Below are 24098 nucleotides of genomic sequence, written 5' to 3'. Positions count from 1 at the left end.
ATGTATGTATATGTGCATGTGTGGCCATATACACATATACATGTGTATGTGGGTGGGTTGGGCTATTTCTCGTGTTTCTTTGCGCAACCTCACTAACACGGGTTTCGGCACTTAAGTATAATACAAATCATTTTTTTGCAGGGAAACAGTGCAAATGACTGGGAGATGTATAAAAGAAAGAGGCAAGGGGTCAAGAGAAAGGTGCAAGAGGTGAGAAAGAGGGCAAATGAGAGTTAGGGTGTGAGAGTATCATTAAATTTTAGGGAGAATAAAAAGATGTTTTGGAAGGTGGTAAATAAAGTGCGTAAGACAAGAGAACAAATGGGAACATCGGTGAAGGGGGCAAATGGGGAGGTGATAACAAGTACTGATGAAGTGAGAGGGAGATGGAGTGAGTATTTGAAGGTTTGTTGAATGTGTATGATGATAGAGTGGCAGATATAGGGTGTTTTGGTCGAGGTGGTGTGCGAAGTGAGAGGGTCAGGGAGAATTATTTGGTAAACAGAGAAGAGGTAGTGAAAGCTTTGTGGAAGATGAAAGCCGGCGAGGTGGTGGGTTTGGATGGTATTGCTGGTTGGTGAGGATATTCAATGTATGTATGGTTCATGATGAAGTGCCTGAGGATTGGTGGAATGCATGCATAGTGCCATTGTACAGAGGCAAAGGGGATCCTTAAAGGTGAGTGTTCAAATTACAGAGATATAAGATTGTTGAGTATTCCTGGGAAATTATATGGGAGGGTATTGATTGAGAGGGTGAAGGCATGTACAGAGCATCAGATTGGGGAAGAGCAGTGTGGTTTCAGAAGTGGTAGAGGATGTGTGGATCAGGTGTTTGCTTTGAAGAATGTATGTGAGAAATACTTAGAAAAACAGATGGATTTGTTTGTAGCATTTATGGATTTGGAGAAGGCATGTTATAGAGTTGATAGAGATGCTCTGTGGAAGGTACTAAGAGTATATGGTGTGGGAGGTAACTTGTTAGAGGCAGTGAAAAGTTTTTATCAAGGATGTAAGGCATGTGTACGAGTAGGAATAGAGGAAAGCGATTGGTTCGCAGTGAATGTCAGTTTGCGGCAAGGATGCGTGGATGGTGTTTAATTTGTTTATGGATGGGGTTGTTAGGGATGTGAATGCAAGAGTTTTGGAGAGAGGGGCAAGTGAGTCAGTTTTCGTTCGCTGATGATACAGCACTGGTGGCTGATTCGGGTGAGAAACTGCCGAAGTTGGTGAATGAGTTTGGTAAAGTGTGTGAAAGAAGAAAACTGAGAGTAAATGTGAAGAAGAGCAAGGTTATTAGGTTCAGTAGGGTTGAGGGACAAGTAAATTGGGAGGTGAATTTAAATGGAGAAAAACTGGAGGAAGTGAAGTGTTTTAGATATCCGGGATTGGATTTGGAAGTGGATGGAACCATGGAAGCGGAAGTGAGTCACAGGGTGGGGGAGGGGCGAAGGTTCTGGGAGCGTTGAAGAATGTGTGGAAGGTGAGAACATTATCTCGAAGAGCAAAAATGGGTATGTTTGAAGGAATAGTGGTTCCAACAATGTTATATGGGTGTGAGGCATGGGCTACAGATAGGGTTGTGCGGAGACTGGTGGATGTGTTGGAAATGAGATGTTTGAGGGCAATATGTGGTGTGAGGTGGTTTGATCGAGTAAGTAATGAAAGGGTGAGAGAGATGTGTGGTAATAGAAAGAGTGTGATTGAGAGAGCAGAAGAGGGTGTATTGAAATCATTTGGTTGCATGGAGAGAATGTGAGGAAAGATTGACAAATAGGATATATGTGTCAGAGGTGGAGGGAATGAGGAGAAGTGGGAGACCAAATTGGAGGTGGAAGGATGGAGTGAAAAAGATTTTGAGCAATCATTGTAGTTGGAGAGTTGGACAAAAGTTTCTTGATAAATGTGGGATGAAGCTGGGCTGTGTGATGTCACCATGGCTTTCTAACATATGTAGGGATAGAATGGTAAGAGAGATGAAAGGAAAACTCGGGAAAGGGATTGCAGTGATGGATTGTGGTGGTGAGTGACAAGCCTTTTAGTTCATAATTCTGTGTTGTTTGCTGAGATTGAAGAAAAGTTGCAGGAGATTGTAAGTTTGTTTTATGATGTGTATAAGCATAGTGATTGGAGGTAAATGCAAGTAAAGTAATGGTGTTTGAAAGAAAACTGAAAATTTAGATTCTGCAACACCCTGTAGAGTGAAGGAAGAAGGTGTATTAATCTATATTATAGATATGGGGGAAAGAAAGACTGGAAGAGGTGGTGGAATTTAAGTATGTAGGAGCTATCTTGGGTAAGTTTGGTGATAAGGAATAGTATGATGAAAGGAAGAGGTGTACATATAGAAGTGAAGAAAGGATCAAGGGATAGCATAGTCATTCCAACCCTGACCTATGCAGCCAAAACATGAACAATGGAATGAGTCACAGAGGTCATAACTCCAGGCTGTGGAAATGAGCTATTTGTACTTGAGAGAAGTATGTGGTATGACTAGATGGTATGAAGAAAGAAATGAGGGGGTGTACAAGAAATTTGTTATGGAAGGGAATGCATTGTGGAGTGAGAGAAACATAATACTTTTGAGGTGGTTTAGGCATGTGGAAAGATTGCAAAATGGGGAGTTTACAAGGAGTGTATGATAGTATGATTAAAGGGGCTGGTTTGAGAGGAAGACCTCCTGTAACATGGGGAAATAGAGTGAAAGTGTACTGAAGGGAGAGAAATGGTGGAAGAATGCTAGGAATGGTGTATGCGAGGGATGCCTGTAAGGACAGGGATGAATGGAGACTTTTGTGTGGCCAGCCCCTTGACGGGAGTTCCCATAAGGAGCGGGCATTAGACATATAGGGAGACAGAATAATTATTGTTCGTAGTAATTGTAGTAGTAATAGTAGCAGCAGCAGCAGTAGTAGTATTTGTAGCACTGAAGTAGGGGCCCAATAGTCATTGGCTGAACTGTCAACTGCTGCTGTTGCCTTGCTGCTATGTCCATCATCACAACACCCCATTGGCCCAGCTTAGGGATTATGGCATTTCCCTGGCATGGTACCTTTTCCAAGGATAGGTATACAAAATTACTAGTATCATATATACTGTTATTAGCATTATTATTATTATTATTATTATTATTATTATTATTATTATTATTAGAGAAGAGAAAAAGAAAAGAGCCATTATTAACATAGAAAAAATCTATTCTTTATTCATGGAAATGGAGGGGAAAGAATATTTTCCCACATATCTCTTGCATGTCATAGGTGATGAAGAAGATGGGATCAGGGGCTGGAATTCCCCTTTCCCCATTTTATTACTTTCCAGTTATAATGACAGTAATTAACACTGACACATGTTAGTCTGCATGGGATTAGAAAGAAGGAAGATTTCTTGATAAATTCAGTAAATATTAACAGATGTTGTTTTTAATCTTACCCAAACTTACATATTGCAACGGAAAAATCCACAGGTTGTTACAACTTTCAAAAGTTTTCAATTTTGAAAATGTGTAATCCTTTCTTTGTACTTTTTTAAATGTTATGAAAAGTTGGGAGAAGTCTGTTACATTATTAATAAATCATTAACAATAACATGATAAAGACAATTGATAAAACTAGAAGCACCCCTTTAAGAGGCAGCTTTAAGGAGCTGTTGTGCATTGAATGGGAGCCTAGGTCTGTGCTTGACTGTTCACTGAATGTAATCTTTTCTTATTTTACTCTCCCTAGACACTATTATGTTATGTGAATTGAAGCTGTTCAGAAGTGATTTGTTAATGGTCCTTTATCAGGTTTACCATTTTCTTAACAAACTTTTGATGAAGCTTTGACAGGTCAGAATGGTCAATTATTAGCAATCATCCTGCCAGAAACCAGAGCAGATTATACCAAAACATCACTATGGGAATATCCTCATTTCATGCTGATCTAACACCCAATATGGCTTGGCAGCCATATTGGCCAGATGAGTGATACAAGATCATCTTAGCCTTTGGTGTATTAAACAGTCACTCCTGGTTTCCCTGATCACATGGTTCTTACTTCAAACCCTACAGATAAAGATGTGCAGGGTTGACACTTCACCCACTGCCTTACTACACTCACATTAACAGTATTCCCTGAAGTTAAGAGCATGTTGTAGTTTCCAGTTAGATGTTAAATCTGTTGTCAATCAATTACAAATTATGTAAATGTATTACTATGAATTTGATACTGTAACTACTGTTACTACTATTCAGGATATGGGATGCATTCTGAAGACATCCTCGCAGACATGTGGGTATTCGCCTATTGTCCTAAGAAAGCAGAGGAAAGACTGCAGCATGCTGTTGACTTGGGTTGCCAGGCACTCAAACCTTGGATGTGTCGCTGCTCATCTCATATTTTTAATAGGTAAGCTTCATAATTACTTTTAAACCATAGAGGGTACGTACCTTACCTCCACTGAGTGGGACATATCAATAAAGAAAGGAAATGTTACTGGACTACACCAACATGAGGTTGCAGTGCATGCAAAACACTTCATGCAAAATGGTATGTTTGGCAGGGCTGTATCATTAGGAGTACACTCTCATCAAAGACCTCTTCATTCAGGAACTCCTGAAAAGGGGTCCAGGAGTAACTGTAAGACTTGTTTCAATACAGGAGTCCTTCGGCAATTATAATACTGTATCTATATGTATCAGTGAAGGAGATGTTGCCTGACTCTGCCTGCTGTAGGTTACACCATGAGTGAAGAGTTACCTTTGCCAAGACTGTATCATTGTCAGTTAACAAAAGAAAGTACAGCCTTCATCCATTCCTGGAGCTACCCTGCCTCACAGGAAATGGCATCGCTACCCCCTGCTTCAGCGAGGTAGCACCAGGAAAACAAACAAAAAAGGTCACATTCGTTCACACTCAGTTTAGCTGTCATGTGTAAGGCACCAAAACCACAGCTCCCTATAAACATCCACGCCCCACAGACCTTTCCATGGTTTACCCTAGGGATTTCACATGCCCTGGTTCAGTTAATTGACACCATGTCGACCCCAGTATACTACATTGTTCCAATTCGCTCTATTCCTTGCATGCCTCTCATCCTCCTGTATATTCAGGCCCCAATTTCTCAAAATCTTTTTCACTCCATCATTCCACCTCCAATTTGGTCTCTTGCTTCTCCTTGTTCCTTCCACCTCTGACATATATATATATCCTCTTTGTCAACCTTTCCACACTCATTCTCTTCATATGTCCAAACCATTTCAACACATCCTCTTCTGCTCTCTCAACCACACACTTTTTATTTCCACACATCTCTTTTACCCTTTTATTAATTACTCGATCAAAACCACCTCACATCACACATTGTCCTCAAACATTTCATTTCCAACACATCCACCCTCCTCCGTACAACCCTATCTATAGCCCATGCCTTGCAACCATATAATATTGTTGGAACTACCATTCCTTTGAACATACCCATTTTTGCTCTCCGAGATAACGTTCTCTCCCTCCGCACATTCTTCATTGCTCCTGGAACCTTTGCCCCCTCCCCCACCCTGTGACTCACTTCCACTTCCATGGTACCACTTGCTGCCTAGATATCTAAAATACTTCAATTCCTCCAATTTTTCTCCATTCAAACTTACATCCTAACCCTGCTGAACCATATAACCTTGCTCTTTTTCACGTTTACTTTCACCTTTTACACACTTTTCCAAACACAGTCACCATCTGCAGTTTCTCTCTTGATTTAGCCATGAGTGCTGTATCATCGGCGAACAGCAACTGACTCACTTCCCAGGCCCTCTCATCCCCAACAGACTCCAAAACTCTTGCATTTAACTCCCTAACCACTCCATCGATAAACAAATTAAACAACCAAGGGGACATCACATACCCCTGCCACAGACTGACCTTCATTGGGAACCAATCACTCTCCTCTTTTCCTACTTGTACACATGCCTTACAACATTGGTAAAAACTTTTTACTGCTTCTAGCAGCTTACTTCCTACACCATATACTCTTCACACTTTCCACAAAGCATCTCTATCAACCCTATCATATGCATTCTCCATATCCAAAAATGCTACATACAAATCCATCTGTTTTTCTAAGTATTTCTCAAACATTCTTCAAAGCAAAGACTTGATCCACACATCCTCTACCAATTCTGAAACCACACTTCTCTTCCCAATTTGATGCTCTGTACATGACTTGAACCTCTCAATTACTACCCTACCATACAGTTTCCAAGGAATACTCAACAAACTTTTACCTCTGTTGTTTGAACTCTCACTTTTATCCCCTTTGCCTTTGTACAGTGGCACTGTGCATGCATTTTGCCTATCCTCTGGCACTTCACCACGATCCATACATGCATTGAATGTCCTCACCAATCAGTCAACTACAACTACACAGTCACCCTTTTTCTTAATAAATTCATCTGCAACGCCATCCAAACCCGCTGCCTTGCCAAATTTCATTTTCCGCAAGCTTTCACTACCTCTTTCTTAACCCAGCCATTCTATCTGACCCTCTCACTTCACACACCACCCCAACAAAATACCCTACATCTGCCACCCTATCATCAAACACATTCAAAATACTCACTCCATCTTCTGACTTCATCACTACCTGTTATCACTTCTCCCTTTCTCCGATGTTTCCATTTGTTCTTGTCTTATGCTCGTTATTTACCTCCTTCCAAGACATCTTTTTATTCTCCCTAAAGTTTAATGATACACTCTCACTTGTCCTCTTTTACAACCCTTGCAACTTCCTCTTGACTATCTGCTACTTTCTTTAATACTTTTCCCAGTCATTTGCACTCCTTCCTTGTATCATCCAAACGCCTCTCTTTTCTCTCATTAACAACTTTGCTTCTTCATCCCACCTTTCTCATGCCTCATGCATCTTTTGCACATGCCATCACTGCTTCCCTAAATACATCCCATTCCTCTCCCACTCCCCTCATGTAATTTGCTCTCACCTATTTAGCTACCTTGCTAATGCAGGAAATGGCAAATATGTATGAAAATATATACATATTTTTTTTTTATATATTATATATATATATCTTTCTTTCTTTCAAACTATTCGCCATTTCCCGCATTAGATATCTGGGAGTGGATCTGGCAGCGGATGGAAACATGGAAGCGGAAGTGGATCATAGGGTGGGGGAGGGGGCGAAAATTCTGGGAGCCTTGAAGAATGTGTGGAAGTCGAGAACATTATCTCGGAAAGCAAAAATGGGTATGTTTGAAGGAATAGTGGTTCCAACAATGTTGTATGGTTGCGAGGCGTGGACTATGGATAGAGTTGTGTGCAGGAGGATGGATGTGCTGGAAATGAGATGTTTGAGGACAATGTGTGGTGTGAGGTGGTTTGATCAAGTAAGTAACGTAAGGGTAAGAGAGATGTGTGGAAATAAAAAGAGCGTGGTTGAGAGAGCAGAAGAGGGTGTTTTGAAATGGTTTGGTCACATGGAGAGAATGAGTGAGGAAAGATTGACCAAGAGGATATATGTGTCGGAGGTGGAGGGAACGAGGAGAAGAGGGAGACCAAATTGGAGGTGGAAAGATGGAGTGAAAAAGATTTTGTGTGATCGGGGCCTGAACATGCAGGAGGGTGAAAGGAGGGCAAGGAATAGAGTGAATTGGAGCGATGTGGTATACCGGGGTTGACGTGCTGTCAGTGGATTGAATCAAGGCATGTGAAGCGTCTGGGGTAAACCATGGAAAGCTGTGTAGGTATGTATATTTGCGTGTGTGGACGTATGTATATACATGTGTATGGGGGTGGGTTGGGCCATTTCTTTCGTCTGTTTCCTTGCGCTACCTCGCAAACGCGGGAGACAGCGACAAAGCAAAAAAAAAATATATATATATATATATATATATATATATATATATATATATATACATATATTTTTTTTTTTTTTTTTATACTTTGTCGCCGTCTCCCGCGTTTGCGAGGTAGCGCAAGGAAACAGACGAAAGAAATGGCCCAACCCCCCCCCATACACATGTACATACACACGTCCACACACGCAAATATACATACCTACACAGCTTTCCATGGTTTACCCCAGACGCTTCACATGCCTGATTCAATCCACTGACAGCACGTCAAACCCTGTATACCACATCGCTCCAATTCACTCTATTCCTTGCCCTCCTTTCACCCTCCTGCATGTTCAGGCCCCGATCACACAAAATCTTTTTCACTCCATCTTTCCACCTCCAATTTGGTCTCCCTCTTCTCCTCGTTCCCTCCACCTCCGACACATATATCCTCTTGGTCAATCTTTCCTCACTCATTCTCTCCATGTGCCCAAACCATTTCAAAACACCCTCTTCTGCTCTCTCAACCACGCTCTTTTTATTTCCACACATCTCTCTTACCCTTACGTTACTTACTCGATCAAACCACCTCACACCACACATTGTCCTCAAACATCTCATTTCCAGCACATCCATCCTCCTGCGCACATCTCTATCCATAGCCCACGCCTCGCAACCATACAACATTGTTGGAACCACTATTCCTTCAAACATACCCATTTTTGCTTTCCGAGATAATGTTCTCGACTTCCACACATTCTTCAAGGCTCCCAAAATTTTCGCCCCCTCCCCCACCCTATGATCCACTTCCGCTTCCATGGTTCCATCCGCTGACAGATCCACTCCCAGATATCTAAAACACTTTACTTCCTCCAGTTTTGCTCCATTCAAACTTACCTCCCAATTGACTTGACCCTCAACCCTACTGTGCCTAATAACCTTGCTCTTATTCACATTTACTCTTAATTTTCTTCTTTCACACACACTTTACCAAACTCAGTCACCAGCTTCTGCAGTTTCTCACATGAATCAGCCACCAGCGCTGTATCATCAGCGAACAATAACTGACTCACTTCCCAAGCTCTCTCATCCCCAACAGACTTCATACTTGCCCCTCTTTCCAAAACTCTTGCATTTACCTCCCTAACAACCCCATCCATAAACAAATTAAACAACCATGGAGACATCACACACCCCTGCCGCAAACCTACATTCACTGAGAACCAATCACTTTCCTCTCTTCCTACACGTACACATGCCTTACATCCTTGATAAAAACTTTTCACCGACAACTTGCCTCCCACACCATATATTCTTAATACCTTCCACAGAGCATCTCTATCAACTCTATCATATGCCTTCTCCAGATCCATAAATGCTACATACAAATCCATTTGCTTTTCTAAGTATTTCTCACATACATTCTTCAAAGCAAACACCTGATCCACACATCCTCTACCACTTCTGAAACCACACTGCTCTTCCCCAATCTGATGCTATGTACATGCCTTCACCCTCTCAATCAATACCCTCCCATATAATTTACCAGGAATACTCAACAAACTTATACCTCTGTAATTTGAGCACTCACTCTTATCCCCTTTGCCTTTGTACAATGGCACTATGCACGCATTCCGCCAATCCTCAGGCACCTCACCATGAGTCATACATACATTAAATAACCTTACCAACCAGTCAATAATACAGTCACCCCCTTTTTTAATAAATTCCACTGCAATACCATCCAAACCTGCTGCCTTGCTGGCTTTCATCTTCTGCAAAGCTTTTACTACCTCTTCTCTGTTTACCAAATCATTTTCCCTAACCCTCTCACTTTGCACACCACCTCGACGAAAACACCCTATATCTGCCACTCTATCATCAAACACATTCAACAAACCTTCAAAATAATCACTCCATCTCCTTCTCACATCACCACTACTTGTTATCACCTCCCCATTTGCGCCCTTCACTGAAGTTCCCATACGCTCCCTTGTCTTACGCACTTTATTTACCTCCTTCCAGAACATCTTTTTATTCTCCCTAAAATTTAATGATACTCTCTCACCCCAACTCTCATTTGCCCTCTTTTTCACCTCTTGCACCTTTCTCTTGACCTCCTGTCTCTTTCTTTTATACATCTCCCACTCAATTGCATTTTTACCCTGCAAAAATCGTCCAAATGCCTCTCTCTTCGCTTTCACTAATAATCTTACTTCTTCATCCCACCACTCACTACCCTTTCTAATCAACCCACCTCCCACTCTTCTCATGCCACAAGCATCTTTTGCGCAATCCATCACTGATTCCCTAAATACATCCCATTTCTCCCCCACTCCCCTTACTTCCATTGTTCTCACCTTTTTCCATTCTGTACTCAGTCTCTCCTGGCACTTCCTCACACAAGTCTCCTTCCCAAGCTCACTTACTCTCACCACCCTCTTCACCCCAACATTCACTCTTCTTTTCTGAAAAGCCATACAAATCTTCACCTTAGCCTCCACAAGATAATGATCAGACATCCCTCCAGTTGCACCTCTCAGCACATTAACATCCAAAAGTCTCTCTTTCGTGAGCCTGTCAATTAACACGTAATCCAATAACGCTATCTGGCCATCTCTCCTACTTACATACGTATACTTATGTATATCTCGCTTTTTAAACCAGGTATTCCCAATCACCAGTCCTTTTTCAGCACATAAATCTACAAGCTCTTCACCATTTCCATTTACAACACTGAACACTCCATGTATACCAATTATTCCCTCAACTGCCACTTTACTCACCTTTGCATTCAAATCACCCATCACTGTAACCCGGTCTCGTGCATCAAAACCACTAACACACTCATTCAGCTGCTCCCAAAACACTTTTTTTTTTTTTTTATACTTTGTCGCTCTCTCCCGCGTTTGCGAGGTAGCGCAAGGAAACAGACGAAAGAAATGGCCCAACCCCCCCCCCATACACATGTATATACATACGTCCACACACGCAAATATACATACCTACACAGCTTTCCATGGTTTACCCCAGACGCTTCACATGCCTTGATTCAATCCACTGACAGCACGTCAGCCCCGGTATACCACATCGCTCCAATTCACTCTGTTCCTTGCCCTCCTTTCACCCTCCTGCATGTTCAGGCCCCGATCACACAAAATCTTTTTCACTCCATCTTTCCACCTCCAATTTGGTCTCCCTCTTCTCCTTGTTCCCTCCACCTCCGACACATATATCCTCTTGGTCAATCTTTCCTCACTCATTCTCTCCATGTGCCCAAACCACTTCAAAACACCCTCTTCTGCTCTCTCAACCACGCTCTTTTTATTTCCACACATCTCTCTTACCCTTACGTTACTCACTCGATCAAACCACCTCACACCACACATTGTCCTCAAACATCTCATTTCCAGCACATCCATCCTCCTGCGCACAACTCTATCCATAGCCCACGCCTCGCAACCATACAACATTGTTGGAACCACTATTCCTTCAAACATACCCATTTTTGCTTTCCGAGATAATGTTCTCGACTTCCACACATTCTTCAAGGCCCCCAGAATTTTCGCCCCCTCCCCCACCCTATGATCCACTTCCGCTTCCATGGTTCCATCCGCTGCCAGATCCACTCCCAGATATCTAAAACACTTCACTTCCTCCAGTTTTTCTCCATTCAAACTCACCTCCCAATTGACTTGACCCTCAACCCTACTGTACCTAATAACCTTGCTCTTATTCACATTTACTCTTAACTTTCTTCTTCCACACACTTTACCAAACTCAGTCACCAGCTTCTACAGTTTCACACATGAATCAGCCACCAGCGCTGTGTCGTCAGCGAACAACAACTGACTCACTTCCCAAGCTCTCTCATCCCCAACAGACTTCATACTTGCCCCTCTTTCCAAAACTCTTGCATTTACCTCCCTAACAACCCCATCCATAAACAAATTAAACAACCATGGAGACATCACACACCCCTGCCGCAAACCTACATTCACTGAGAACCAATCACTTTCCTCTCTTCCTACACGTACACATGCCTTACATCCTCGTTAAAAACTTTTCTCTGCTTCTAACAACTTTCCTCCCACACCATATATTCTTAATACCTTCCACAGAGCATCTCTATCAACTCTATCATATGCCTTCTCCAGATCCATAAATGCTACATACAAATCCATTTGCTTTTCTAAGTATTTCTCACATACATTCTTCAAAGCAAACACCTGATCCACACATCCTCTACCACTTCTGAAACCACACTGCTCTTCCCCAATCTGATGCTCTGTACATGCCTTCACCCTCTCAATCAATACCCTCCCATATAATTTACCAGGAATACTCAACAAACTTATACCTCTGTAATTTGAGCACTCACTCTTATCCCCTTTGCCTTTGTACAATGGCACTATGCACGCATTCTGCCAATCCTCAGGCACCTCACCATGGGTCAAACACTTGCCTCTCATATATATATATATATATATATATATATATATATATATATATATATATATATATATATATATATATATACAGCGACAAAGTATAAAAAAAAAAAAAATATATATATATATATATATATATATTTTTTTTGCTTTGTCGCTGTCTCCCGCGTTTGCGAGGTAGCGCAAGGAAACAGACGAAACAAATGGCCCAACCCACCCCCATACACATGTATATACATACATCCACACACGCAAAATATACATACCTACACAGCTTTCCATGGTTTACCCCAGACGCTTCACATGCCCTGATTCAATCCACTGACAGCACGTCAACCCCGGTATACCACATCGATTCAATTCACTCTATTCCTTGCCCTCCTTTCACCCTCCTGCATGTTCAGGCCCCAATCACACAAAATCTTTTTCACTCCATCTTTCCACCTCCAATTTGGTCTCCCACTTCTCCTCGCTCCCTCCACCTCCGACACATATATCCTCTTGGTCAATCTTTCCTCTCTCATTCTCTCCATGTGCCCAAGACACTTCAAAACACCCTCTTCTGCTCTCTCAACCACGCTCTTTTTATTTCCACACAACTCTCTTACTCTTACGTTACTTACTCGATCAAACCACCTCACACCACACATTGTCCTCAAACATCTCATTTCCAGCACATCCATCCTCCTGCACACAACTCTATCCATAGCCCACGCCTCGCAACCATACAACATTGTTGGAACCACTATTCCTTCAAACACACCCATTTTTGCTTTCCGAGATAATGTTCTCGACTTCCACACGTTCTTCAAGGCTCCCAGAATTTCGCCCCCTCCCCCACCCTATGATCCACTTCCGCTTTGAAGAATGTATGTGAGAAATACTTAGAAAAGCAAATGGATTTGTATGTAGCATTTATGGATCTGGAGAAGGCATATGATAGAGTTGATAGAGATGCTCTGTGGAAGGTATTAAGAATATATGGTGTGGGAGGCAAGTTGTTAGAAGCAGTGAAAAGTTTTTATCGAGGATGTAAGGCATGTGTACATGTAGGAAGAGAGGAAAGTGATTGGTTCTCAGTGAATGTAGGTTTGCGGCAGGGGTGTGTGATGTCTCCATGGTTGTTTAATTTGTTTATGGATGGGGTTGTTAGGGAGGTGAATGCAAGAGTTTTGGAAAGAGGGGCAAGTATGAAGTCTGTTGGGGATGAGAGAGCTTGGGAAGTGAGTCAGTTGTTGTTCGCTGATGATACAGCGCTGGTGGCTGATTCATGTGAGAAACTGCAGAAGCTGGTGACTGAGTTTGGTAAAGTGTGTGAAAGAAGAAAGTTAAGAGTAAATGTGAATAAGAGCAAGGTTATTAGGTACAGTAGGGGTGCAGGTCAAGTCAATTGGGAGGTAAGTTTGAATGGAGAAAACTGGAGGAAGTAAAGTGTTTTAGATATCTGTGAGTGGATCTGGCAGCGGATGGAACCATGGAAGCGGAAGTGAATCATAGGGTGGGGGAGGGGGCAAAAATCCTGGGAGCCTTGAAGAATGTGTGGAAGTCGAGAACATTATCTCCGAAAGCAAAAATGGCAATGTTTGAAGGAATAGTGGTTCCAACAATGTTGTATGGTTGCGAGGCGTGGGCTATGGATAGAGTTGTGTGCAGGAGGGTGGATTTGCTGGAAATGAGATGTTTGACGACAACATGTGTTGTGAGGTGGTTTGATCGATTAAGTAATGTAAGGGTAAGAGAGATGTGTGGAAATAAAAAGAGCGTGGTTGAGAGAGCAGAAGAGGGTGTTTTGAAATGGTTTGATCACATGGAGAGAATGAGTTAGGAAAGATTGACCAAGAGGATATATGTGTCGGAGGTGGAGGGAACGAGGAGAAGTGGGAGACCAAATTGGAGGTGGAAAGATGGAGTGAAAAAGATTTTGAGTGATCGGGGCCTGAACATTCAGGAAGGTGAAAGGCGGGCAAGGAATAGAGCGAATTGGATCGATGTGGTATACTGGGGTCGACGTGCTGTCAATGGATTAAATCACGTTATGTGAAGCATCTGGGGTAAACCATGGAAAGTTCTGTGGGGCCTGGATGTGGAAAGGAAGCTGTGGTTTCGGGCATTATTGCATGACAGCTAGAGACTGAGTGTGAACGAATGGGGCCTTTGTTGTCTTTTCCTAGCGCTACTTCGCACATGAGGGGGGGAGGGGGATGTTATTCCATGTGTGGCGAGGTGGCGATGGGAATGAACAAAGGCAGACAGTGTGAATTGTGTGGATGTGTATATATGTATGTGTCTGTGTGTGTATATATATGTGTACATTGAGATGTATGGGTATGTATATTTGCATGTGTGGACGTGTATGTATATACATGTGTATGGGGTGGGTTGGGCCATTTCTTTCGTCTGTTTCCTTGCGCTACCTCGCAAACGCAGGAGACAGCAACAAAGCAAAGGAAATATAAATAAAAATGACTGGTTGGTAAGGTTATTTAATGTATGTATGACTCATGGTGAGGTGCCTGAGGATTGGCGGAATGCGTGCATAGTGCCATTGTACAAAGGCAAAGGGGATAAGAGTGAGTGCTCAAATTACAGAGGTATAAGTTTGTTGAGTATTCCTGGTAAATTATATGGGAGGGTATTGATTGAAAGGGTGAAGGCATGTACAGAGCATCAGATTGGGGAAGAGCAGTGTGGTTTCAGAAGTGGTAGAGGATGTGTGGATCAGGTGTTTGCTTTGAAGAATGTATGTGAGAAATACTTAGAAAAGCAAATGGATTTGTATGTAGCATTTATGGATCTGGAGAAGGCATATGATAGAGTTGATAGAGATGCTCTGTGGAAGGTATTAAGAATATATGGTGTGGGAGGCAAGTTGTTAGAAGCAGTGAAAAGTTTTTATCGAGGATGTAAGGCATGTGTACGTGTAGGAAGAGAGGAAAGTGATTGGTTCTCAGTGAATGTAGGTTTGCGGCAGGGGTGTGTGATGTCTCCATGGTTGTTTAATTTGTTTATGGATGGGGTTGTTAGGGAGGTAAATGCAAGAGTCTTGGAAAGAGGGGCAAGTATGAAGTCTGTTGGGGATGAGAGAGCTTGGGAAGTGAGTCAGTTGTTGTTCGCTGATGATACAGCGCTGGTGGCGGATTCATGTGAGAAACTGCAGAAGCTGGTGACGGAGTTTGGTAAAGTGTGTGGAAGAAGAAAGTTAAGAGTAAATGTGAATAAGAGCAAGGTTATTAGGTACAGTAGGGTTGAGGGTCAAGTCAATTGGGAGGTGAGTTTGAATGGTGAAAAACTGGAGGAAGTGAAGTGTTTTAGATATCTGGGAGTGGATCTGTCAGCGGATGGAACCATGGAAGCGGAAGTGGATCATAGGGTGGGGGAGGGGGCGAAAATTTTGGGAGCCTTGAAAAATGTGTGGAAGTCGAGAACATTATCCCGGAAAGCAAAAATGGGTATGTTTGAAGGAATAGTAGTTCCAACAATGTTGTATGGTTGCGAGGCGTGGGCTATGGATAGAGTTGTGCGCAGGAGGATGGATGTGCTGGAAATGAGATGTTTGAGGACAATGTGTGGTGTGAGGTGGTTTGATCGAGTAAGTAACGTAAGGGTAAGAGAGATGTGTGGAAATAAAAAGAGCGTGGTTGAGAGAGCAGAAGAGGGTGTTTTAAAATGGTTTGGGCACATGGAGAGAATGAGTGAGGAAAGATTGACCAAGAGGATATATGTGTCGGAGGTGGAGGGAACGAGGAGAAGAGGGAGACCAAATTGGAGGTGGAAAGATGGAGTGAAAAAGATTTTGTGTGATCGGGGCCTGAACATGCAGGAGGGTGAAAGGAGGGCAAGGAATAGAGTGAATTGGAGCGATGTGGTATACAGGGGTTGACGTGCTGTCAGTGGATTGAATCAAGGCATGTGAAGCGTCCGGGGTAAACCATGGAAAGCTGTGTAGGTATGTATATTTGTGTGTGTGGACGTGTGTATGTACATGTGTATGGGGGGGGTTGGGGAATTTCTTTCGTCTGTTTCCTTGCGCTACCTCGCAAACGCGGGAGACAGCGACAAAGTATAAAAAAAAAAAAAAAAAAAAAAATATATATATATATATATATATATATATATATATATATATATATATTTTTATAGAATATATAAAATATATATATATAAAATATATATATATATATATATATATATTTATTTATTTATTTTTATTTTGCTTTGTTGCTGTCTCCCGCGTTAGCGATGTAGCGCAAGGAAACAGACGAAAGAATGGCCCAACCCGCCCACATACACATGTATATACATACATGTCCACATATGCACAATATGCATCTCAATGTACACATATATATACACATACAGACATATACATATATACACATGTACATAATTCATAATGTTTGCCTCTATTTGTTCCCATCGCCACCCCGCCACACATGGAATAACAACCCCCTCCCCCCTCATGTGCGCAAGGTAGTGCTAGGAAAGACACCAAAGGCCCCATTCGTTCACACTCAGTCCCTAGCTGTCATGCAATAATGCACCGAAACCACAGCTCCCTTTCCACATCCAGGCCCCACACACTTTGCATGGTTTACCCAAAATGCTTCACATACCCTGGTTCAATCCATTGACAGCACGTCGACCCCGGTATACCACATCGTTCCAATTCACTCTATTCCTTGCACGCCTTTCACCCTCCTGCATGTTCAGGCCCCGATCACTCAAAATCTTTTTCACTCCTCATCTTTCCACCTCCAATTTGGTCTCCCACTTCTCCTCGTTCCCTCCACCTCTGACACATATATCCTCTTGGTCAATCTTTCCCCACTCATTCTCTCCATGTGACCAAACCATTTCAAAACACCCTCTTCTGCTCTCTCAACCACACTCTTTTTATTTCCACACATCTCTCTTACCCTTACATTACTTACTCGATCAAACCACATATTGTCCTCAGACATCTCATTTCCAGCACATCCACCCTCCTGCACACAACTCTATCCATAGCCCATGCCTCGCAACCATACAACATTGTTGGAACCACTATTCCTTCAAACATACCCATTTTTGCTTTCCGAGATAATGTTCTCGACATCCACACATTCTTCAAGGCTCCCAGAATTTTCGCCCCCTCCCCCACCCTATGATTCTCTTCCGCTTCCATGGTTCCATCCGCTGCCAGATCCACTCCCAGATATCTAAAACACTTTACTTCCTCCAGTTTTTCTCCATTCAAACTTACTTCCCAATTGACTTGACCCTCAACCCTACTGTACCTAATAAACTTGCTCTTATTCACATTTACTCTTAACTTTCTTCTTTCACACACTTTACCAAACTCAGTCACCAGCTTCTGCAGTTTCTTACATGAATCAGCCACCAGCGCTGTATCATCAGCGAACAACAACTGACTCACTTCCCAAGCTCTCTCATCCACAACAGACTGCGTACTTGCCCCTCTTTCCAAAACTCTTGCATTCACCTCCCTAACAACCCCATCCGTAAACAAATTAAACAACCATGGAGACATCACACCCCTGCCACAAACCTACATTCACTGAGAACCAATCACTTTCCTCTCTTCCTACACGTACACATGCCTTACATCCTCGATAAAAATTTTTACTGCTTCTAACAACTTGCCTCCCACACCATATATTCTTAAAACCTTCCACAGAGCATCTCTATCAACTCTATCATATGCCTTCTCCAGATCCATAAATGCTACATACAAATCCATTTGTTTTTCTAAGTATTTCTCATACATTCTTCAAAGCAAACACCTGATCCACACATCCTCTGCCACTTCTGAAACTTATATATATATATATATATATATATATATATATATATATATATATATATATATATATATATATATATATATCTATAGAGGATGTGTGGATCAGGTGTTTGCTTTGAAGAATGTATGTGAGAAATACTTAGAAAAGCAAATGGATTTGTATGTAGCATTTATGGATCTGGAGAAGGCATATGATAGAGTTGATAGAGATGCTCTGTGGAAGGTATTAAGAATATATGGTGTGGGAGGCAAGTTGTTAGAAGCAGTGAAAAGTTTTTATCGAGGATGTAAGGCATGTGTACGTGTAGGAAGAGAGGAAAGTGATTGGTTCTCAGTGAATGTAGGTTTGCGGCAGGGGTGTGTGATGTCTCCATGGTTGTTTAATTTGTTTATGGATGGGGTTGTTAGGGAGGTAAATGCAAGAGTCCTGGAAAGAGGGGCAAGTATGAAGTCTGTGGGGGATGAGAGAGCTTGGGAAGTGAGTCAGTTGTTGTTCGCTGATGATACAGCGCTGGTTGCTGATTCATGTGAGAAACTGCAGAAGCTGGTGACTGAGTTTGGTAAAGTGTGTGGAAGAAGAAAGTTAAGAGTAAATGTGAATAAGAGCAAGGTTATTAGGTACAGTATGGTTGAGGGTCAAGTCAATTGGGAGGTGAGTTTGAATGGAGAAAAACTGGAGGAAGTGAAGTGTTTTAGATATCTGGGAGTGGATCTGTCAGCGGATGGAACCATGGAAGCGGAAGTGGATCATAGGGTGGGGGAGGGGGCGAAAATTTTGGGAGCCTTGAAAAATGTGTGGAAGTCGAGAACATTATCTCGGAAAGCAAAAATGGGTATGTTTGAAGGAATAGTGGTTCCAACAATGCTGTATGGTTGCGAGGCGTGGGCTATGGATAGAGTTGTGCGCAGGAGGATGGATGTGCTGGAAATGAGATGTTTGAGGACAATGTGTGGTGTGAGGTGGTTTGATCGAGTAAGTAACGTAAGGGTAAGAGAGATGTGTGGAAATAAAAAGAGCGTGGTTGAGAGAGCAGAAGAGGGAGTTTTGAAATGGTTTGGGCACATGGAGAGAATGAGTGAGGAAAGATTGACCAAGAGGATATATGTGTCGGAGGTGGAGGGAACGAGGAGAAGAGGGAGACCAAATTGGAGGTGAAAAGATGGAGTGAAAAAGATTTTGTGTGATCGGGGCCTGAACATGCAGGAGGGTGAAAGGAGGGCAAGGAATAGAGTGAATTGGAGCGATGTGGTATACAGGGGTTGACGTGCTGTCAGTGGATTGAATCAAGGCATGTGAAGCGTCTGGGGTAAACCATGGAAAGCTGTGTAGGTATGTATATTTGCGTGTGTGGACGTGTGTATGTACATGTGTGTGGGGGGGGGGCATTTCTTTCGTCTGTTTCCTTGCGCTACCTCGCAAATGCGGGAGACAGCGACAAAGTATAAAAAAAAAAAAAAAAAAAAATATATATATATATATATATATATATATATATATATATATATATATATATACTATCCCTGGGGATAGGGGAGAAAGAATACTTCCCACGTATTCCCTGCGTGTCGTAGAAGGCGACTAAAAGGGAAGGGAGCGGGGGGCTGGAAATCCTCCCCTCTCTTTTTTTTTTTTTTAATTTTCCAAAAGAAGGAACAGAGAAGGGGGCCAGGTGAGGGTATTCCCTCAAAGGCCCAGTCCTCTGTTCTTAACGCTACCTCGCTATCGCGGGAAATGGCGAATAGTATGAAAAAAAAAATATATATATATATATATATATATATATATATATATATATATATATATATATAAGTAATAATAGGGTAAGAGAGATGTGTGGTAATAAAAAGAGTGTGGTTGAGAGAGCAGAAGAGGGTGTTTTGAAATGGTTTGGTCACATGGAGAGTGAGTGAGGAAAGATTGACAAAGAGGCTATATGTCTCAGAGATGGAGGGAACGAGGAGAAGTGGGAGACCAAATTGGAGGTGGAAAGATGGAGTGAAAAAGATTTTGAGTGATCGGGGCCTGAACATGCAGGAGGATGAAAGGCGTGCAAGGAATAGAGTGAATTGGAACGATGTGGTATACCGGGGTCAACATGCTGTCAGTGGATTAAATCAGGGCATGTGAAGCGTCTGGGGTAAACCATGGAAAGTTTTGTGTGGCCTGGATGTAGAAAGGGAGCTGTGGTTTCGGTGCATTATTACATGACTGCTAGAGACTGAGTGTGAACGAATGGGGCCTTTGTTGTCTTTTCCTAGCGTTACCTCGCATACATGAGGGGGGAGGAGGTTGTTATTTCATGCATGGCGAGGTGGCGATGGGAATGAATAAAGGCAGACAGTATGAATTATGTACATGTGTATATATGTATATGTCTGTGTGTGTGTATATATATATATATGTATACGTTGAGATGTATAGGTATGTATATTTGCGTGTGTGGACGTGTATGTATATACATGTGCATGTGGGTGGGTTGGGCCATTCTTTGATCTGTTTCCTTGTGCTACCTTGCTAATGCGGGAGACAGCTCAAAGCAAAATAATAAATAAATAAATATATATATATTTTTTTTTTTTAAACTATTCGCCATTTCCCGCATTAGCGAGGTAGTGTTAAGAACAGAGGACTGGGCCTCTGAGGGAATGCCCTCACCTGGCCCCCTTCTTTGTTCCTTCTTTTGGAAAATTAAAAAAAAAACAAGAGGGGAGGATATCCAGCCTCCCGCTCCATCCCCTTTTAGTCGCCTTCTACGACACGCAGGTAATACGTGAGAAGTATTCTTTCTCCCCTATCCCCAGGGATAATATATACCACATTGTTCCAATTCACTCTATTCTTTGCACGCCTTTCACCCTCCTGCATGTTCTGGCCCCGATCACTCAAAATCTATTTCACTCCATTTTTCCACCTCCAATTTGGTCTCCCACTTCTCCTCATTCCCTCCACCTCCGACACATATATCCTCTTGGTCAGTCTTTCCTCACTCATTATCTCCATGTGCCCAAACCATTTCAAAACACCCTCTTCTGCTCTCTCAACCACACTCTTTTTATTTCCACACATCTCTCTTACCTTTACATTACTTACTCGATCAAACCACCTCACACCACACATTGTCCTCAAACATCTCATTTCCAGCACAGCCATCCTCCTGCGCACAACTCTATCCATAGCCCACGCCTCGCAACCATACAACATTGTTGGGACCACTATTCCTTCAAACATACCCATTTTTGCTTTCCGAGATAATGTTCTCGACTTCCACACATTCTTCAAGGCTCCCAGAATTTTCGCCCCCTCCCCCACCCTATGATTCACTTCCGCTTCCATGGTTCCATCCGCTGCCAGATCCACTCCCAGATATCTAAAACACTTTACTTCCTCCAGTTTTTCTCCATTCAAACTTACCTCCCAATTGACTTGACCCTCAACCCTACTGTACCTAATAACCTTGCTCTTATTTACATTTACTCTTAACTTTCTTTTTTCACACACTTTACCAAACTCAGTCACCAGCTTCTGCAGTTTCTCACATGAATCAGCCACCAGCGCTGTATCATCAGCGAACAACAACTGACTCACTTCCCAAGCTCTCTCATCCCCAACAGACTTCATACTTGCCCCTCTTTCCAAAACTCTTGCATTCACCTCCCTAACAACCCCATCCATAAACAAATTAAACAGCCATGGAGACATCACACACCCCTGCCGCATATATTTATATATATGCAATTGAGTGGGAGATGTATAAAAAAAAAGAGACAGGAGGTCAAGAGAAAGGTGCAAGAGGTGAAAAAGAGGGCAAATGAGAGTTGGGGTGAGAGAGTATCATTAAATATTAGGGAGAATAAAAAGATGTTCTGGAAGGAGGTAAATAAAGTGCGTAAGACAAGGGAGCAAATGGGAACTTCAGTGAAGGGCGCAAATGGGGATGTGATAACAAGTAGTGGTGATGTGAGAAGGAGATGGAGTGAGTATTTTGAAGGTTTGTTGAATGTGTTTGATGATAGAGTGACAGATATAGGGTGTTTTGGTCGAGGTGGTGTGCAAAGTGAGAGGGTTAAGGAAAATGATTTGGTAAACAGAGAAGAGGTAGTAAAAGCTTTGCGGAAGATGAAAGCCGGCAAGGCAGCAGGTTTGGGTGGTATTGCAGTGGAATTTATTAAAAAAGGGGGTGACTGTATTGTTGACTGGTTGGTAAGGTTATTTAATGTATGTATGACTCATTGTGAGGTGCCTGAGGATTGGCGGAATGCGTGCATAGTGCCATTGTACAAAGGCAAAGGGGATAAGAGTGAGTGCTCAAATTACAGAGGTATAAGTTTGTTGAGTATTCCTGGTAAAGCATACGGGAGGATATTGATTGAGAGGGTGAAGGCATGTACAGAGCATCAGATCGGGGAAGAGTAGTATGGTTTCAGAAGTGGTAGAGGATGTGTGGATCAGGTGTTTGCTTTGAAGAATGTATGTGAGAAATACTTAGAAAAGCAAATGGATTTGTATGTAGCATTTATGGATCTGGAGAAGGCATATGATAGAGTTGATAGAGATGCTCTGTGGAAGGTATTAAGAATATATGGTGTGGGAGGCAAGTTGTTAGAAACAGTGAAAAGTTTTTATCGAGGATGTAAGGCATGTCTACGTGTAGGAAGAGAGGAAAGTGATTGGTTCTCAGTGAATGTAGGTTTGCGGCAGGGGTGTGTGATGTCTCCATGGTTGTTTAATTTGTTTATGGATGGGGTTGTTAGGGAGGTGAATGCAAGAGTTTTGGAAAGAGGGGCAAGTATGAAGTCTGTTGTGGATGAGAGAGCTTGGGAAGTGAGTCAGTTGTTGTTCGCTGATGATACAGCGCTGGTGGCTGATTCATGTGAGAAACTGCAGAAGCTGGTGACTGAGTTTGGTAAAGTGTGTGAAAGAAGAAAGTTAAGAGTAAATGTGAATAAGAGCAAGGTTATTAGGTACAGTAGGGTTGAGGGTCAAGTCAATTGGGAGGTAAGTCTGAATGGAGAAAAACTGGAGGAAGTAAAGTGTTTTAGATATCTGGGAGTAGATCTGGCAGCGGATGGAACCATGGAAGCGGAAGTGAATCATAGGGTGGGGGAGGGGGCGAAAATCCTGGGAGCTTTGAAGAATGTGTGGAAGTCGAGAACATTATCTCGGAAAGCAAAAATGGGTATGTTTGAAGGAATAGTGGTTCCAACAATGTTGTATGGTTGCGAGGCGTGGGCTATGGATAGAGTTGTGCGCAGGAGGGTGGATGTGCTGGAAATGAGATGTTTGAGGACAATGTGTGATGTGAGGTGGTTTGATCGATTAAGTAATGTAAGGGTAAGAGATGTGTGGAAATAAAAAGAGTGTGGTTGAGAGAGCAGAAGAGGGTGTTTTGAAATGGTTTGGGCACATGGAGAGAATGAGTGAGGAAAGATTGACCAAGAGGATATATGTGTCGGAGGTGAAGGGAACGAGGAGAAGTGGGAGACCAAATTGGAGGTGGAAAGATGGAGTGAAAAAGATTTTGAGTGATCGGGGCCTGAACATGCAGGAGGGTGAAAGGCGGGCAAGGAATAGAGTGAATTGGATCGATGTGGTATACCGGGGTTGACGTGCTGTCAGTGGATTGAATCAGGGCATGTGAAGCATCTGGGGTAAACCATGGAAAGTTGTGTGGGGCCTGGATGTGGAAAGGGAGCTGTGGTTTCGGGCATTATTGCGTGACAGCTGGAGACTGAGTGTGAACGAATGGGGCCTTTGTTGTCTTTTCCTAGTGCTACCTCGCACACATGAGGGGGGAGGGGGATGGTATTCCATGTGTGGCGAGGTGGCAATGGGAATGAATAGGGGCAGGCAGTGTGAATTGTGTGCATGGGTATATATGTCTGTGTGTGTATATATATGTGTACATTGAGATGTATAGGTATGTATATTTGCGTGTGTGGGCGTGTGTGTGTGTACATTGTGTATGGGGGTGGGTTGTGCCATTTCTTTCGTCTGTTTCCTTGCGCTACCTCGCAAACGCGG

At 42.6% G+C, this 24098-nt stretch overlaps 1 protein-coding gene across 2 annotated transcripts in view; it reads left to right on the top strand.

Moving 5' to 3' along the window:
- LOC139749394 (transcription termination factor, mitochondrial-like) overlaps positions 1-24098 on the top strand; it is an 86252-nt gene that overhangs the window by 46199 nt on the left and 15955 nt on the right. For both annotated transcript variants that reach the window (XM_071663201.1, XM_071663200.1), the window contains exon 7: positions 4234-4387. In XM_071663201.1, coding sequence (XP_071519302.1) covers positions 4234-4387 — 154 coding nt within the window. The remainder of the gene's footprint in view (positions 1-4233; positions 4388-24098) is intronic.

The sequence above is a fragment of the Panulirus ornatus genome, chromosome 7 (genome assembly GCF_036320965.1).
Source record: "Panulirus ornatus isolate Po-2019 chromosome 7, ASM3632096v1, whole genome shotgun sequence".
Classification (NCBI taxonomy): domain Eukaryota; kingdom Metazoa; phylum Arthropoda; class Malacostraca; order Decapoda; family Palinuridae; genus Panulirus; species Panulirus ornatus.
This window is presented reverse-complemented; position numbering and strand designations above follow the sequence as displayed.